This window comes from Chiloscyllium plagiosum, unplaced genomic scaffold (genome assembly GCF_037043375.1).
Source record: "Chiloscyllium plagiosum isolate Xiang-an unplaced genomic scaffold, Cpla_swu_hap1 HiC_scaffold_2, whole genome shotgun sequence".
Taxonomy (NCBI): domain Eukaryota; kingdom Metazoa; phylum Chordata; class Chondrichthyes; order Orectolobiformes; family Hemiscylliidae; genus Chiloscyllium; species Chiloscyllium plagiosum.
This window is the reverse complement of record NW_028270140.1, coordinates 91,867,106-91,886,575: the sequence shown is the minus strand read 5'-3', so window position 1 is coordinate 91,886,575 and position 19,470 is coordinate 91,867,106. Positions and strand designations below refer to the sequence as shown.

The 19,470-nt window shown below is 42.5% G+C and overlaps 1 protein-coding gene across 3 annotated transcripts in view; it reads left to right on the top strand.

Annotated features, from left to right (window-relative positions):
* The window catches only part of LOC122560168 (calcium/calmodulin-dependent protein kinase type IV), a 163,190-nt gene that overhangs the window by 131,189 nt on the left and 12,531 nt on the right, over nt 1–19,470 (top strand). For all 3 annotated transcript variants that reach the window (XM_043710559.2, XM_043710542.2, XM_043710525.2), the window contains 2 exons: nt 8,969–9,044; nt 9,314–9,440. In XM_043710559.2, the coding sequence (XP_043566494.1) occupies nt 8,969–9,044; nt 9,314–9,440 (203 nt within the window). The remainder of the gene's footprint in view (nt 1–8,968; nt 9,045–9,313; nt 9,441–19,470) is intronic.

Genomic DNA, 19,470 nt, shown 5'->3' with positions numbered 1-19,470 from the left:
TCAGGAGACTGCAACAGCACACAGTGCGTGAGTCCCGCCCCCCCCCCCCGCACACCCCCAACCCAGTCCAACCCTGTCCAACACCGCCCCCGCCCCAAACCCCATCCAACAACACCCACCCGACCGAACACCACCCCCGCCCCGAACCCATGCAATACCCACCCCCGCCCTGAACCCATGCAACACTCATCCCGACCCCACTCCACCCCACACCGCCCACGATCCCAACACCGCCCCTCCCAAACCCATCCAACACCTCCCCCCGACCCCAGCTCCATCCAACACCGCCCCCGCCAACACCACCCCCGACCCCAACACCGCCCCCTCCCCCAACCCCGTCCAATATCGCCCGGCCTCGCCCAACACCGCCCCGGCCCCAACCCTGTCCAACACCGTGCCACTACCCCGATCCCAACACTGCCCCCCGCCCTCCCCCACCCCGTGCAACTCCCACATACCCATTCACCCCCGTCCACTCCTGTCCCGTCCCCCCTGCCCCCTCTCTGGGACATCCGGTCTGGACACCAACAACAAGACTGCTGCAGCTGCCTTTGTTTGGTAAGTCTCCAAACAGTATAAATACACAACCACAGCCACACACACAAAGTTTTACTGCAACCTTTTGACAGGTTCCACATTTGCCCTGTACGGGACAATTTTAGAGAGATTATCTAGGGAAGGGGGGCGTTTAGGGTACACCTCTCTGTAAAACTCCAGTGTGGGAAGAGAGAGTGGGAGGTCAGTCATTTGGAGATGGTGCCTGTTTAATCACTGTAAACAAAATACCTGATCATTGATGGAAACACGTCTTTGATGTAATGTTTCTATCGGGACGGCATGGTTCGCACTGCTGCCTCACAGCACCAGGGTCCCAGGTTTGATTCCAGCGTCAGGCGACTGTCTGTGTGGAGTTTGCATGTTCTCCCCGTGTCTGCGTGGGTTTTCTCCGGTTGCTCTGGTTTCTTCCCCCAGTCCAAAGATGTGCCGGTCAGGTGAATTGACCATGCTAAATTGCCCATAGTGTTAGGTGCATTAGTGTTAGGTCAGAGGGAAATGGGTCTGGGTGGGTTACTCTTCGGAGGGTCGGTGTGGACCTGTTGGGCCGAAGGGCCTGTTTCCACATTGTAGGGAATCTAGTCTGCTTTAGATAATCCGATTTTCATATAATTGATATTCAGATAATCGAGGTTCCTCTGTATTGTGTACAGATGTTGGGATGTCATGTTATGGCTGTACAAGACATTGGTAAGGCTACATTTGGTGTACTGCATATAATTCTGGTCCCCCTGTAATAGGAAGGATGTTATTAAACTGGAAGGGGTGCAAAAAACATTTACAAGGATATTACCGTGGCTGGATAGGTTGGGACTTTTTATCCCTGGAACATAGGAAGTTGAGAGGTGACCTTATAGAGGTTTATAAAATCATAAGGCTCACCAAGGATAGGGGAGTCCAAAACTAGAGGGCATAGGTTTAAGGTGACAGTGGAAAGATTTAATGCGGACCTGAGGGGCAACTTTTTCACACACAGGCTGGTGCATATATGGAATAAGCTGCAAGAGGAAGTGGTACAGTTGAGTACAGTTACATTTAAAAGATAATTGCATAGGTGCATGGATAGGAAAGATTTAGAAAAACATCGTCCAAATGTAGGCAAATGGGACTAGTTCAGTTTAGGAAACCTGGTTGGCATGGGTGAGTTGGGCTGAAAGCATTGTTTCTCTGCTGTATGACTCTATGATTACTATCTAAAGGACAAGAGCAACAGGTGCATGGAATGCCACCCTCCTCTTTCCCCTCCAAGCCACTCACTGTTCTTCAGTTTCACTGGGTTAAAATCATGGAATTCCCTAAGGGCAAGACTACCTACAGCACATGCATAGCAACTGTCCAAGAAGACAGCTCACCACCATCTTCTCAAAGGCAGCTGGGGATGGGCAATAAATGTTGGCCAAGCCAGAAAAGCCCATATCCTGTAAGTGAATTTTTTAAAAAAGGTTTTGGATACTCTACTTTTATTTAAGCTGACAGTCTGAATGACCAGAAGAGGTCAATAAGCAGAGATTCTTTCGATTATCTGAAACCCATTCCACTTTGGAATACCAGGGAAATCTATACATAGGCTCACTAAAACATCAAGGCATTTCCCTTGAATTGCAAGACTCTTCCTTCAACTTGCTATGAACTTGATTCTGTTTTTTAATTGACGGCCAATATTTATGTGTGATTTCTTGGAGGAAATTTCTGCTGAGCAGACAATCTGCAATGGAACAATAGTTATTAAAGCCTTATTGAAGACAGATTTAAAGAAAAAAAGGCCTTAGAGCCAAAGCAAAAATATATTTGATTTGGAGCTTGTGGAGACAAAAAATTGATATTGCCTTCCTGAAAGGGACTCTTACCAATGGGAAGAGTCAATGGATCAGTGATATTGAGCTTGGAAATCAGTCAGATTGCTGGGTATGCCTCCAATTTGTATGTATTGGAGTGATGCAGGGACAGCCAAATGTTCTCCTTTGGGCTTGGACAGGATAAACTGAGTTTTTTTATTCATTTACAGGATATGGATTAGGCTTGCATTTATTACCATCCCTTAATTGCCTAGAGGATTCAGTATCAACCACATTGCTGTGAGTCTGAAGACTCAGTGGACCAGACCAGGTCAGGACAGCAGATTTCCTTCTTTAAGCAACCTTAGTGAACCAAATGGACTTTTAGAAACATAGACAGTGGTCATGTTTGGGCCAGTGTTTTATTCCAGATTTTTATTGAAGTCAAATTTCGCCATCTGCTGCGACGGGATTCCCCTGAACATTGGCCTAAGGTTCTAGGTTATTAGTCCAGAGACGTCACCACTATGCCATTGCTTCCCCCAAATATTTGCAATACCATTTCTTTCTGTTCCTGTACCGTTATCTCTGATGAGATCTTCCTTTTACTCGTCCCAATGATTTATGCTTCACCCTTGTTATTTCTCATTTACATGTAGTAACAACATGAATCTGGCTACACCAGCTGCATGTCACTACCACCCCTCTCGATTCTTCAACTGATGTAAAATTATAAGAATACTTACCCCCATACTCCATAATGAAAGGGCAAGAAGAAATTTTCTCCAAGTAAATATTGGGACAACAGAAGCCATTGCCTTCAGTATTGGTTCCAAACTTTGTTCCCTAGTTATCGGTTGAATCTTTGGTGTCTTGATGTCACAAAAAGCAGCCATCATATCCACAAGCTGCCTCCACCACCAAGAGTGGTAGCAATGTGTGCCATCTATTATATGCACAATAGACAGGCAGGAGGCTGGAAGAAGACAGGGGGCCAGGCAGCATCAGGAGGTGGAGAAGTTGACATTTTGGGTGTAATCCTTCGTCAGGCCATGCACAGCAGAGCTTTACGAAAGCACTTTCAACAGCATCTTTTAAACCCACAACTATCCAAAAGAACAAGGGCAGCATATTCTGGTAGAATACCTGCATATGTCCCTCAAAGCCATGCACCATCCTGACTTTGAAATACATGGTTGTTCTTTCAGTGTTGCTAGGTCAACGTCCAAGAACTCCCTCCATCACAACATTGCAGCTGTACGTATACCAAATGTACTGCATCAGTTCAAGATGGCAACTGATAGATTGAAAAATAGATTTTGTGGCTGGCAAATCCAGGATCCAGGACCAAAACAACTCAATAATTGGATTCCTCACAACATCAATAATGCCTTAATTACTTAGCAGAAAGATGCAAGTGAATTTATTGTAAATAAATCTTCAGTGACACCTCATGCCTCTCTTCTCAACTACTTGCCTCCACTCGCCTAGTTGCCATGGGATTCATGATTGCTACTAAGTCAAAATGATCAGCTTTCAATTAGGTTTGACTCTGTAATATTAATACTTAATTATGCACAACTTAGAATTGAAAAGCCAAAGCGTGATTCTTTTTTTTAAAATTACAATTAATATTCAGCATTAAAATCATCAGATTTTACACCCCAAATGGAACATGAGAGAAGCAGATTTTTTGCTGAAATAAAATAACTTGCAGATGAAAAAAATAAATGTAGTGTAATTATACCAAAGTTCTGCATTTTCAACACAAACTTCAAAATCATGCATGTTTACATGCCAAAATTAGAAGACGCATCAACTGATGCATTAACAAGAATCACAAGAACAAAAATCAGCACAAGGACAAATTAGACCAGGGTAACCAACATGCACAGCTATAACTCAAGCCCAACATCATCCATCCTCTTCCTCCACTATCCCCCTTTTACACTTGCCCCCTGCTGAAACTCAAAATGGCAGAACCTGCGAATTTCTCCAATCCAATTCAACTTCTCCCACCCACTCTTGCTGCTCTTCCAGTTATAGATTCTGTCTTCGAGGAGCAACAGAAGCACAAGGTAGGATCCTCTAAATGGATGAGCGTGAGAGAGACCAAATTATTGATTGGAAGAGCTGGAAAAAGATTAAACTTCTGATGAGAGGAAAGGAACGCTGTCTGATTTGAGAAATTGGAGAGAGAGAGACTCCTTTCAAAATCTACATCTCACCAAGCAAAAGGACCTAATTGCTTTTTAATGCTCCTATGAAGTGCCTTGAGGTATTTGTATTGATTTAAAACTGCTATTTAAAGCAACAAGTTGTTGTTTTGGGGGAAGGCAAATCTTAATCAAACAGCAACATGATAGTTAGCCTTCTTAGGTAGTGATTTAGATGATAGTCAGTGGCCCAAAGTAACCATGTGTTACTTTGGGCCACTGACAGCAGCCAAATTGCAGTCAACCAAAATCTGCAATCTTCAGCCTAGCATTACTATCCTGCCAGGGAATGAAATCTGGTTCAATGAAGAAAGCAGGAGGGCACGCAGGAGCAGCACCAGCCATGCCTAAAAATTAGATGTATCTCTCAGACATATTAATTAAGTGGGATATAATAGCATGTCATTGGGCATGTTATCTAAACCCCAGGTTAATGTTCAGGGGATGTGGAAATAAATCCCATTTTGGCAGATGGTAAAATATTAATTCCATAAAATCTCAAATAAAAAGCTTGTCTAATATTGATTGAAATATCCAGTTCACAAATGTTCTTCTTGGAGGGAAATCTGCTGTCCTTAACTGGCCTGGTCTACATGTGATTCCACAGCAATGTGATTGACCCTAAAAAGCTTTCTGAAATGGCCTAACAAACCACTCAGTTCTATCAATGACTACAATGGAAAGTAATTCAATGATCTGCTTGACACCAACCCAGACATCAGAAACTGTGTCAGCAAAATCCTCCATAGCAACTTGTGTCACAAATAGGACGAGGTGTTTCACAGACTAATCAAGCAGTAGCCTGATATTGTCATTCAGTCAGAATGAAACCTTACAAACAGTGTCCCAGACACCGCCATCACCACTCCTGGGCATGTCCTGTCCTACCAGCAGGTGAATTCCATGTTGAACAATATGTAGAGCAAGCAATATGGGTGCAAGGACAATGTAAGTACTCTGGATGGAGAACGTCAATGACCCACATCAAGAGTGGTTTGATGCACCACTACTGTATGTTCTGGTCAAGTCCTGCAGCAGATGGTGGAGGAACCAACAAGATGGAAAAACATACTTGACCTTATCCTTACCAATCCACTTACCACAGAGAAACCTGTCCATGACTGTCTCTATGAGTGGCCATTTCACAGTCCTTGTGGAGACAAAATCCTTTCTTCACATTGTATACAATGCCATACAACCTGATCTGTCTGTGTGCTAAATAGGACAGATTTCAAATAGATCTAACAATGAGGGCCAAAGGGCCTGTATGCACTGTAATATTCTAATTCAAAATTGGGCAACCATGTGTTACTTTGGGCCACTGACAGCAGCCAAATTGCAGTCAACCAAAATCTGCAACCTTCAGCCTAGCATTACTATCCTGCCAGGGAATGAAATCTGGTTCAATGAAGAAAGCAGGAGGGCACGCAGGAGCAGCACCAGCCATGCCTAAAAATTAGATGTCAACCTGTGAAGCTACAATACAGCACTACTTGCAAGCCAAACATTGGAGGCAGCAAGTGATAGACAAGGCTAAACAATCCCACAACCAACAACTTTGTTATATGCTCCACAGTCCTATATATCCTGCCTTGAAAAGTGATGGACAATTAAATAACTGTCAGAAGGTGGAAGTTTCACAAATATTCCCAACATTAACCCTGTGGGAGCTCAGCTCCACATGATATCAAGAAACAACTGAAGGCTGTGCACCCTGACAAAAATGTTGGCATTGGAACTGAAAAATCTTTTTCTAGAATGTGTTGCACCTCTGGCATCCACCTGACAATGTGGAACATTCTCCAAATATGTCCTGTAAACAAGAAGATAAATTTGACCCCATCAGTCTACTCTCAATCACCAGTAAAGTGATGATGACATTGACAGTGCTATCAAGTGGTATTTGCAAAGGAATAACCTGCTCACTGACATTCAGTTTGGGTTCTGCCAGGACCATTCAGATTCTGACTTCATTACAACCATGGACAAAAGAACCAATTTTCAGAGGTGAGGTGTGAGTGACTACCTTTGAAATCGAGCCTATGGTTGACCAAGTGTAGCATCAAGGAGCCCAAGCAAAACTATAGTCATTGGGAATTGGGGGAAAACTCTCTGCTTGTTGGAATCATACATGCCAGAAAAGAAGATGGCTGAGATTGTTGTAGGTCAATCATTTCAGTCCTAGGATCTCACTGCAGAATTTCTTCAAAGTAGTGTCTTAGTCCAAACATGTTCCCCTGCTTCATCAATAATCTCCCCTCCAACATACACCTGGGGTAGAGATTTTACTGATGATTGCAAATATTTGGCATTCAAGACTCCTCAGAGTTGTTATCATCATCAATACACATTGGCAGCAGTGTGTACCATGTGCAAGATGCACTGCTGTAATTTATCAAGTCTCCTCTGGCAGCACCTTCCAAAATCATAACCTCTATCACCTTCTGGTCAAGGACAGCAGATGCATGAGAACACCGCCACTTGCAAGTTTCCATCCAGTTCAAGTACCCACCTCAACAACTTCTGCTGGCAGCTCATTCCATATGCAGACCACACTCTGTTAAAAAGTTATCCTTTTAGTCTTTGCCCTCTAACCTTAAACTGATATCCTCTAGTCTTTGATTCCCCAACCCTGGGAAAAAGACTGAGTGCATTCACCCTTTCCATGCCTCTCTTAGTCTTATACAGTTCTATAAGAATTCCAGTGCCCTCCCAACTTCAGTCTCCTATGCTTTAAAGAAAAAAGGCCTAGCTTGTCCAAATTCTCCTTATAACTCAGACCTTTGAGTCCTGGCAACATCCTTGTAAATTTCTTCTGCACTCTTTGCAGTTTGATAGCACCCTTCCTATAACAAGGTGACCAAAACGGAACATAATACTTCAAGAACGGCCTCACCAACATCCTCTACAACTGCAACATAACCTTACAACGCATATATTCAGTGCCCTGACTGATGAAGGCCAGTATTCCCAAAGCCTTTTTCACTGCCCTGTTTACCTGTGACTCCACTTTCAGATAACCGTGCACCTGAACTCCAACGTCCCTCTGTTCCACTACACTCCTTAAGGCCCTACCATTCACTATGAAACCTCTACCTTGATTTGACTTTCCAAAATGCAAGGTTTCACATTTATCTATATTAAATCCATTTGCCATTTCTTGGCCCACTTTCCCAGCTAGTCAAGGTCCTGCTGCAATTTGTGATAACTTTCCTCACCATCCACGTTTCCTCCTATTTTAGTGTCATCTGCAAACTTACTAATCATGCCCTGTACATACTCATCCAAATCATTGATATATTTAACAAACAGCAATGGGCCCAGCATTGACCCCTGAGGCACTCCACTAGTCACAGGCCTCCATTCCAACAAGCATCTGTCCACCATTACCCTCTGCTTCCTATCATTATGCCAATTGTGTATCCAATTTGCAAGCTCTCCTGGATTCCATGCGATCTAACCTTCCAGAGCGACCTATCAAAGGCCTTACTGAAATCCATATCAACTATGTCTACTGCCCTGCCCTCATCAAGCTTCCTGGTCACTTCATTAAAGAACTCTAGCAAATTTGTGAGGCATGATCTCCCATGCACAAAACTGTGCTGACTGCTCCGAATCAAACCCTGTCTTTCCAAATGAATGTATATCCTATCTCTCAGAAACTTCTCAAGTAACTTACCTAACACAGATGTTAGGCTTACTGTTCCATATTTCCCAGGTTTTTCTTTGCTGCCCTTCTTGAATAAGGATTCAATGTTCAATAGCCTCCAGTCTTCCAGGACCTCACCCATGGATAACAATGTTGCATAAATATCAGCCAGAGCCCCTGCAATTTCTTCTGTAGCCGCTGGCAGCGTTCTTAGATATATCTGGTCAGGACCAGGAGAGTTATCCACATTCATACATTCTAATATGTCTAACAGCACCTCTACTGTGATGTGGACTGTTCCCAAGATATGACCACTAAGGTCCCAAGTTCACAAGTTGTCATGTCGGTCTCCATGGTAAACACAGAGGAGAAGTATTCATTGAGGACCTTGCCCCATCTCTTGCAGTCCTAAACATACATATCTACTTTGGTCCTTGAGGGATCCTATTCTCTCTCTGGTTATTCTTTTTCCTTTAATATACTTTAAGAACCTCTTCGGATTCACTCTTTAGAGGTGTATAATAGCATTTCTGAACAGATTGATCAGAAAATATCTGGGGGAAATTGCAGAACTCAGATAATTAACAAAGGAATAGCAGCTGTATATAGCTATGTTAGATTATGTAATTTGGATGGAAATTTGATTATGATAATGCTCACAAAATCTTGCATTACCTTTTTATACAATGCTAAATTCGATTGTTTTGTTACAGAATTACACTTGTTGTTTGCTTGCCTTTATTGAGTCTCACTAATTTGTTATTTTAACCCAGCCCCTGAAATTTTACGAGGTTATGCCTATGGACCAGAAGTTGACATGTGGTCAGTGGGAGTCATCACCTACATATTGTAAGAATCTGCAAATGTAGCATTGAGCTTTTATTATTTCCTAATTTCATCTGTTCTGTTAATTAAGGATAGTAATTTTATTGAAAAACTAATCTATGTACTTCAGCATTACGAATCTAGTACAATAGCAACATGATGCAGACTAGCAGCAAGTTAAAATATCATCCTTCCTTGCTGCGACCATTTTAAGATTCTATGCTCTTTTTATTCATATAGCTCAGCAACATACAGGACAACTGTTACCTGACAATTTCTTACTCTCTTGTCAGACTGTGTGGCTTTGAACCATTCTATGATGAGAGGGGAGATCAATACATGTTTAAAAGGATCCTGAACTGTGACTATGACTTTGTCTCCCCCTGGTGGGATGAGGTTTCACTTAATGCAAAAGATTTGGTAAGTGGTGACAATATTGTAAAAGGTTTTGCTCAGACACATGCTGAAGAGATAATAGGGAGCAGATTATACTCATTAGAAGACATTTTGGGGGCCATCTTATGGTGCAATGGCAGTGTCCCTACCCCTGGGTTCAAGTCCCAACTGTGTAATAACATCTCTGAACAGTTTGATTTTTAAAAAGTTGAATATTTTTAAATTTAAGGGCTAGTTTTGGCTTGGGGTGGGGGGTGCAGTGGTGGTTTATTTATTCATTTATTAATTTGTGGGATGTGGGTGTTGCTGGCTGGGGCAGCATTTATTGCTCCTCCCTAGTTGCCCCTTGAGAAAGTGATGGTGAGCTGCCTTCTTGAATCACTACACACCACCTGCTGTGGGTTGACCCACAATGCCATTAGGGAGGGAATTCCAGGATTTTGACCAGTGACAGTGAAGCAACGGTGATATATTTCCAAGTCAGGACGGTGTGCTTGGAGGTGGAGGTGTTCCCATCTATCTGCGGCTCTTGTCCTTCATGATGTAAGTGGTTGTGGATTTGGAAGGTTCTGTCTGAGGATCTTTGATGAATTTCTGCAGTGCACCACGTAAATGGTGCATACTACTGCTCTGGGGAGAGTGGTAGAGGGAGTGGGAGTGGATGCTTGTGGATGTAATGCCAATCAAGTGGGCTCCTTTGGTCTGGATGGTGTCAAGTTCTTTGAGTGTTGTTAAAGCTGCATTCATCTAGGTAAGTGGGGAGTATTCCATCACACTCCTGACTTGTGCCTTGTGGATCGTGAACAGGCTTTGAGGAGTCAGGAGGTGAATTACTTGCGGCAGTATTCTTAGCCTCTGACCTGCACTTGCAGCCACTGTATTTATGTAGTGAGTCCAGTTGAGGTGTTAGTCCATTATAACCCCCAGGATTTGAATAGTGGGGGATTCAGTGATGGTAATACCATTGAATGTCAAGGGGCTGTGGTTAGATTGTCTCTTATTGGTGGTGGTCACAGCCTGGCATTTGTGTGGTGCAAGTTTTACTTGCTACTTGTCGGCCCAAACCTGGATATTGTCCAGATCTTGTTGCATTTGAACATGGACTGCTTTAGTATCTGAGGAGTTGTGAGTGCTACTGAACATTGTGTAATCATTGGCAAACATCCCTGCTTCTGACCTTAGGATGGAGGGAAGGTCATTGATGAAGCAGCTGAAGATGGTTGGGTCTAGGACACTACCCTGAGGAACTCCTACAGAGATGTCCTGGAGCTGAGATGATTGACCTCCGACAACCAGAACTATCTTCTCATGTATCAAGTATGACTCCAACCACCAGAGAGTCTGTCCTTGATACCTATTGATGCCAGTTTGGCAAGGGCTGTTTGGTGCCAAACTCAGTTGCTCTCACCTCACCCCTCGAATTCAGCCCTTTTGTTCATCTTTGACCCATGGCTGTAATGCGGTGAGAAGCTGAGTGGCCCTGGTAAAACCCAAACCAGGATTCACTGAGCAAGTTATTGCTGAGCAAATGCTGCTTGATAGCACTGTTGATGACAACTTTCATCACTTTATTGATGATCGAGAATAGACTGATGCAGTAGTGATTGACTGGGTTGGATTTCTTTTGCTTTTTATGTACAGGTCATACCTGGGCAAGTTTCCACTTTGTTAGGTCGATGCCAATATTGTAACTGTACTGGAATAGCTTGGCTATGGGAGTGGCAAGTTCTGGGGCAGAAGTCTTCAGTATTATTGCCGGAATGTTGTCAAGGCCCATCGCCTTCCAGAATCTCCAACCGTTTCTTGATATCATGTGGAGTGAATGAAATTGACTGAAGACTGGTATCTGTAATGTTAGGAGGAGGAGGCTGAGGTAGATCATCCATTCGGCATGACTGGCTCAAGGTTGTTGCGAGAGCTTCAGCATTATCTTTTGCCCTGATGTGCTGGGCTCTTACATCATTGAAAATGGTAATACCATTGAATGTCAAGGGGTTGTAGATAGATTGTCTCTTATTGGTGGTGGTCGTAGCCTGACATTTGTGTGGTGTGAATTTTACTTGCCACTTTCAGCCCAAGCCTGGATATTGTCCACATCTTGTTGCATTTGAACATGGACTGCTTTAGTATCTGAGGAGTCGTGAGTGGTACTGAACATTGTACAATCATTGGTGAACATGTCTCCTCCTCCAGAAGAGCCTCCTGCTCCAGTGATTTGTTTAATCATCCACTACCATTCATGACTGGATGTGGCAGGACTGCAGAGCCTCAATCTGATCTGTTGGTAATGGGATTGCTTAGCTCTGTCTGTCACTCGTTGCTTATGCTGTTTGCATGTAAGTAGGCCTGTTTGGTAGCTTCACAGGGTTGACTCCTCATCTTCAGGTATGCCTGTTGCTGCTCCTGGCATGCCCTCCTGCACTCTCTGTTGAACCAGGGTTGATCCCCTGGCTTGATGGTAATGGCTGAGTGGGGGATATGGGCCATGAGGTTACAAGTTGAGCTGGAGTACAATTGTGCTGCTGTTGATGGTCCACAGTGCCTCCTGGATTTCCAGTCTTGAGTTGCTAGTTCTGTTCAAAACCTGTACAATTTAGTGCAGTGATAATGCCACACAACACGATGGAGGTTATTCTCAATTCACCTCCACAAAGATTCTATGTTGGTCGCTCTTACCAATACTGTCATGGACAGGTGAAACTACAGCTGGCTGATTGGTAAAGATGAGGTAAAATATGGTTTTCCCTCTTGTTGGTTCCCTCACCCTCTGCTGCAACCTCCGTCTAGCAGCCTTGTCCTTTAGGGCCTGAACAACTCTATCAGTAGCACTGTTGCAGAGCGACTCTTGGTAATAAACATTGAAATAACCCAGAGCTGAAAAATGTGTTGCTGGAAAAGCGCAGCAGGTCAGGCAGCATCCAAGGAGCAGGAGAATCGACGTTTTGGGCATAAGCCCTTCAATGCTTCTGCCATTGTCTTTTTTGGTGCCTAGGTCGATGCCAGCTGATCCATCCGGTTTCATTTCTTTGTAGCAATTGGTACAACTGAATGACTTGCTAGGCCATTTCAGAAGGCACTTGAGTCAACCATTTCACTGTGGGTCTGGAGTTATATTTTGGCCAGCTAAGGATGGCAGATTTCCTTCCTTGAAGGACAAAAGTGAACCAGATGGGTTTGTTGGACAATCAACAATGGTTTCATTGGCATCAGTACATTCTAAATTCAAATTTCACCATCAACTGTGATGGATTCTGCTGGGTCCCCCGAACAGTAGCTGTGATTCTGGATTAATAGTCGCAATAATACCACTAGGCCATCGCCTCCCCCTACCTCTGAGCAAGGAGGTCTGCGTTCAAGTCGCATTTGCTCTGGAGGTGTGTAATAACATCAGAGAACAGGTTACTTAGAAAATGTAAACAAAGGCCATGTGCTAGAAAGCTCTTCTGACACATTAATAGTTTCCATCCCTCTGAGCTAGGAGGCTAGGGTACAAATCCCATCTGTCCCAAAGGTGTGTCCTTTCCTGGGGGTGATGGGGGGGGGAGGCTCGATTAGGAAGGGCATAGTAAGCTAGTGTTTATAGTAAACAAAGACAGAAATGAACAGTTTTTGGAAAGACAAACCAACTCTTGCTTTGGGATGTGCATGAGTAGCAGTTTGACAAGTGGGTCAAAAGAATACAGTTATAGCTTTGCACAGTAGTATTCTATGTTTAGCTAGATTGTGGATATTCATATCTAACAATAACAAAGAAAATTCTGATCAATAGTACTGTAAGTCCATCGTTGTGCATTAATTCCACAATCCATTGCTTTAAGAAATGAAATTGAGAACTAAATTTCAGGCATTAATGTAATTCTGTGGCATAAATTATAAGTGATTATTGGATTCTTCACGCTATCTATGCTGTGGAGCTTGGGTTACACATGCCTGATAGATTTGAGGGTTTAGATTTAAGTAAAGAATTAATAATGACTGGGAGTGAGACATAAGGCAGTAACAGCCACATGTTTTGCTTATACTATATCTAACCTAAATACTAATATATGCAGATTTGAATACATTATCAAATGCCACTTAACTTTTTTTTGTTCTTGAGTATCAATCCCCTTTTAAAATTTTCCTTTTCCTTAGGACTTCATGAATAATGTGCTATCTCTATTGAGCAGGTGAGCATCCTGTTCCCAGGTTCAAAAGTCATGTGTGTTTAAGCAAATCTAGGTGATATGGGGAAATGGCATAGTCTTTAATCTGTTCTTTCCCTTGTGACACAATTGAGACCATTAACTAATAGTGAAGGAGGAGCTGGGCATGAAAGAAGTACAAGTAGACCTCTTGTGGCAGAGTGGTAGTGCCTCTACCCCTGGACTGATGGTGTAAATAAGAAAAAACTATCCTTAACTAGTAGAGAACATCCTGCTTATGTGTTCACGACACTTGTCAGAGAAAACTATCTTTCAAGACTGTATTCTTCACAATCTTTCAGGCATATATGGAACAGATCTTTGCAAACTGTTTGGAGGAGGAAGAACTATTTAGGAATCAATGTTTGTTGAATTCTGCATTTACTACAATTTTAAATAATAAATTGTTACAAGGCACATTTAAAGGTTAACTTGCCCTATTGTCATACATCTATTATGCCAAGAAATTATGCATTTTAGGAAGAAAACTATTCAATCCTCTGTAGTGCTGTATGAAGAAAACCATGCCGGATGTCACCATTTATATATCCTGATGGTAAGTATGTGATAGTTGTGTGTATTTGCCATTTAAGGATATTTTCTGCTTTGACAGATCGTAATTTAACACCATAAATAACTGGATGTAGGTTTGCTCGCTGAGCTGGAAAGTTTGGTTTCAAATGTTTCATCACCATACTAGGTAACATCATCAGTGAGTCTCCAGATGAACACTGGTGGTATGGTCTACTTTTTATCTGTGTTTAGGTTTCCTTGGATTGGTGATGCCATTTCCTGTTCTTTTTCTCAGGGGGTGGTAAATGGGATCCAAGTCGTTGTGTTTGTTGATAAAGTTCCAGTTGGAATGCCATGCTTCTAGGAATTCTCGTGCATGTCTTTGTTTGGCTTGTTCTAGGATGGATGTATTGTCCCAATCGAAGTGGTGTCCTTCCTCATTTGTATGCAAAGATACTATTGAGAGTGGATCATGTCTTTTTGTGGCTACTTGGTGTTCATGTAACTTGGTGGCTAACTTTCTGCCTGTTTGTCCAATGTAGTGTTTGTTACAGTTCTTGCAAGGTTTTTTGTAATTAGTTTTATTTGTTGTCTGTATAGGGTCTTTCAAGTTCATTAGCTGCTGTTTTAGTGTGTTCGTGGGTTTATGGGCTACCATGATGCCAAGAGGTCTGAGTAGTCTGGCAGTTATTTCTGAGATGTCTTTGATGTAGGGAAGAAAGGCTAGGGCTTCTGGACATGTTCTTTACATACATAAGAGGAAGGAAGCCACTTCAACTTGGACAACACATCCATCCTAGGTCAAGCCAAACAGAGACATGTGCAAGAATTCCTAGAAGCATGGCATTCCAACCAGAACTCTATCAACAAACACATTGACTTGGATCCCATTTACCACCCACTGAGAAAAAGCACAGGAAATGACAAAACCACAGGAAACAACGACACTACCCAAGGAAACCTAAACACAAATAAAAAGCAGGCCATACCACCAGTGTTTCATCTGGAGGCTCACTGATGATGTTACCTAGTATGGTGCTGAAACGTCTGAAATCAAACCTTCCAGCTCAGCGAGCAAACTTACATCCGGAACCTCAACCTGAACTTCCTACCATAGATAACTAGCAGTTCAGGTGGTCGCCCTGCTATAGGAAGGATATTGTTAAATTGGCATGGGTGCAGAAAAGATTTACAAGGAGGTTACTGGAACTAGAGGGTATAAGTTATAAGGCGATACTGCATAGTCTGAATGTTTCTCCTGGAGTGTAGAAGGTTGAGGGGTGACCTTACAGAGGCTTATAAAATTATGAGGGGTGTAGATAAGGTGAATAGTAAAGGTCTTTTCCTAGGATAGGGGTATTCAGAACCAGAGGACATAATTTTAAGATGGGAAGGGAAAGATTTAAAAGGATCCTGGGGGGCAACGTTTTCACACAGAGTGGTTCATGTTTGGAATGAAATGCCAGAGGAAGTGGTAAATGCAGGTATAGTTACAACATTTAAAAGACATCTGGAAAGGTACATGAATAGGAAAGGTTTAGAGGGATATGGGTCAAGTGGGACCACTTTAGTTGGAGAAATCTAATCGGCATGTACAAGTTGGACCGAACGGTCTGGTTCCATGCTTTTTGACACTATGGCAGCCAGAGCAATGTGTAAATTTTTAAAAAGACCTTTAAAAATCTAATTCAGTGATTTGATAAGCGAAACAAAGGAACACATTCATGAAACCAGAAAAGTTTTTAAATCCCCTCATGTATTGGGAAGGGAGGAGCATCCTACAAAAATAAGCTCCATTAATAGCCTCTTCAAAATGTTAATTACATTCTTCCAGATTCTGAAAGTCCAGTCTGAAGAGTTATTTCAAAACACTCACCTCAAACAGACTGGGAGAAAATGCTGTGTTCCAAACTGTCCACCATCCCCTCTCAATTCTTTTCAGTCTTGCTTCCATTCCTCTCACAAAACCGAGGTCAGAGTCACCAACAATAATTTTGCCTTTGATACATTATCCATCATCAGCAAATTGACATCAATATTTATGGTTGACTGCCAAATCTCTCTCCACTGTTCCTCCTACATGGTTCCATTTGTATGTTTTGTATCATTGCTTTATAACTCTGGTAATTCTCAGGGAGGTGGTGATGTCATGGGACTAGTAATCCAGAATCTGAGGCGAATATTCTTGGGGCATAAATTCAAATCTCACCCTGGCTGATAGTGACATTTGAATTCAATATGAATCTGGAATGATCAAAAAATCTAGTCTAATCGCAACTGTGTAATCTCTGTTGATTACTGTAAAAGCCAGTTTGATTCACTAATGTCTGCTCTGCCCTATGTGACTCCAGACCCACAGGTATGTGCTTGACCTTTAACCATGCTCTGGGCAATTAGGATGGTCCTAATTGACCACCCAGCAACGCCCACATTCCCAAGAATAAATTCTTAAAAACAATGTATTTTTCTACATGCATACAGTTGCTTTGTATGGCCTATAGTACAGCCTTGAACACTCTATATGCACACTAAACATTATTTATAAGTATTGTTTAGTTTCTATTTACATGTTTACTGCATTCACCTTTACTTCTCTGCCACCACTCTCAAATCTGCAACTGTGACCATTCTGTCTGACTCACCATTGGCAAGAACAATGCTATCTAGTTCAGCTGTGGGTCAGCAATATTGATATTTAGTCCCCTAAATACATCTCTCTGTTTAGTTGTTTGCTCAGCGGTAGGCCCAGCGAGTGAGTAACATTAGTGTCTATTTCATTCTGAGCTAATCTGAGCTTCAAGCCCCATATCCAATCCAACCTTGCCATAGCCAATTCCATTTTGACAATCATGTTTATGTCTGTCTTCCCCTCATCCCACAGCCACTAAAATGCTCAATAATCTTTGTCAACATGAGAACTTTTAATGATCGCATTGCCCTTTTAAACATCATTCTACAGAAACTCCAATAATCTAGAACTTTCCCTTCGGCAGTGTATTCTTTTCACTCGACAGCTGTATCATCACCGACCTCCACTGGTTGCCAGTTCCAAATTGATCTTGAAATATCCAAAGTAGTCTAGCAATCTCTTGATGGACTTACTCTGTCTACTCTTCCTACATTTTTCACTGTCCTAGCTCTGAATTATGGGAAGAAGAAGCCTGCTGCAGGATTGATATGAGATGTCAAGCTAGGGAAAGAATGCCCTCCTCACGCCTTCCACATGTCTCCTCATTCCTCAGACTCATCCTTGGAGGGCATGACGCATTCAGTCAGTACCAGAGAAGAAGTCTACTTCCACGATGACAGTAGCAGATGGCCACACCGCTTCACCATGCAGGCCTGCTGCAAATGGTGACCATGAGAGTGTGGTGCTCAGGACCTGGATCCAGTGTCACATCCAAAAGGGTGAATATTGTAGACCATTCAGCTAAAAGCTACTACCATCTCGTTCCACCTCTGCAACGTGGCATTCCTCTCACTGAGTTACTTTCTTAGCATATACAAAGCATGCCTGCAACATCATCCTCAAGTTTTCATTTCAATAGACAACACTCAAATTCACTCTTGTCCTACTACCCTCTCATACATATTCTTCACAGATATCCTCCTCAAATGTTCATCCTCAATCCTCGGAAAAAAGTTCACTTCTCACACTCCTAACTCTGTCCTTTCTCCCTGTAGAAAAGAGTCTACAGTTCCAAGGAGAGGTAACGAATTAGAGGCGGACTGCAATTATGGCCACACTGACTGCAGTGGAGGAAAGATTTTTGATCAGCAAAGTGGGATGATAATGATAGGAGATGGGATATGGTTTCAGAGGTCTGCTGACAGCACTAGATGATACATTGCTACTTGAAGCTTATTTGTTGCTCATGTTGAATTGATTAGACCAATACTGTACCTTTATTCTCATGATCTGCACAATGCTAATTTGTAACTCTACTTCACTTCCTATCAGCACTAATGTAAAAGGTTACAGAATTGAGACAAATAGGTCATTTTCCAGTTGGAAATGTGGGGCACCAGAAGGATCAGTGTTGGGGCCTCAACTATTTACAATTTATTTAACGGCTTGAATGAAAGTGCAGAGTGTAACAAAATTGCTGATGTTGAAAAGATAGTTGGAAAACATGTTATTATTGCTATTGTTTAAAGGTCTAATTCCGGTTTCTCTTCTCCCACAGTACAATGATGATCCTGATAGAGGGGAAGCCCAAAGAGTTCTCAGAGGAAGCATCATCACCTGACTTCTGTGTGTGCTCCATCACTGCAGCTCCAGACATCTCTGTGGGTACATCAACACAGATAGGTAGGGTAGCACATGGTGAAGAGCACAATACATGTGAACAGGGCAGGAACTGGAAACAGAGATAGCAGTGGAGAGTGCCTGTTGGAGGAGGACAGCGAACATTGAAAGTTCTGCTCAGCTAAATATCGATGCTGAGCCTGAGACATCGTTAAAAACAGGACCACTTGTGGAACAGCAACAGGAGATGTCTTTCCTTCTGCAGTATTTCTCGAGACTGTACATACCAATGTGCAGGTTATGGAGAAATCTATCTCTAATGTGTGCCATGTTGTCTCAGGCATGTGCACTGATTACCATCTCTGGTTTAAGATTTGTCAATCTCCTGGAGAATCAGAAACCGTAAATTACTGAAAGCGTGCTAGTCGACACCAGTACCTTGCACACTCTGGTAAGTTTACAGAATACCTTGACAGCAAAATGTTACACTGTCATGCATCTAAGTGCACTCCTACTGTTGACTAGCAGAGGAGAGCAGGTAGGCTTTGAGAGAAAACAATGAGAAATGGCTAATGGGGACTCTTCTCTGACTGCCTCTACCTCTTAGCCTCTGCTGATCCCACCTTCTGAACCACAGGTGCAGCCTTGATCAGACCATCATGCAGTCCAAAACAAAACAGATGCTGACCAGAGGCATGTTTTGGGTCACAGCAAGCAGTCAAGCAGCCTGACACTACTTCTCCTGAATTCACAGGGTAGCACTACATAGAAGTAATGGAAAGTATAAGAGGAAAGAGCCTTAATAGCACAAAGGGATTCATTTGGGTGTTTATTGTAGTACTACTTTTTCATAAATGCTTTATTTCAAATGAAACAATGACTACAGGTATATATGCACTATTTATTGAAATGGTCTTTGCTTTATTGTAACTCCAAGTTATCTTGGTCAGTTTCAGGTAAATGGGTCACCTTTAATGAGGAGGAAAAGCTTTGAATATGATGGCTGGCTGAATGACTGCAGGAATGTAGTCTGACAGATTGAGATGGATAGCCAATTTGCAGACATGCTAGTCAACTAAAACATTGTCTTCTCATAATGTTGCAGGCT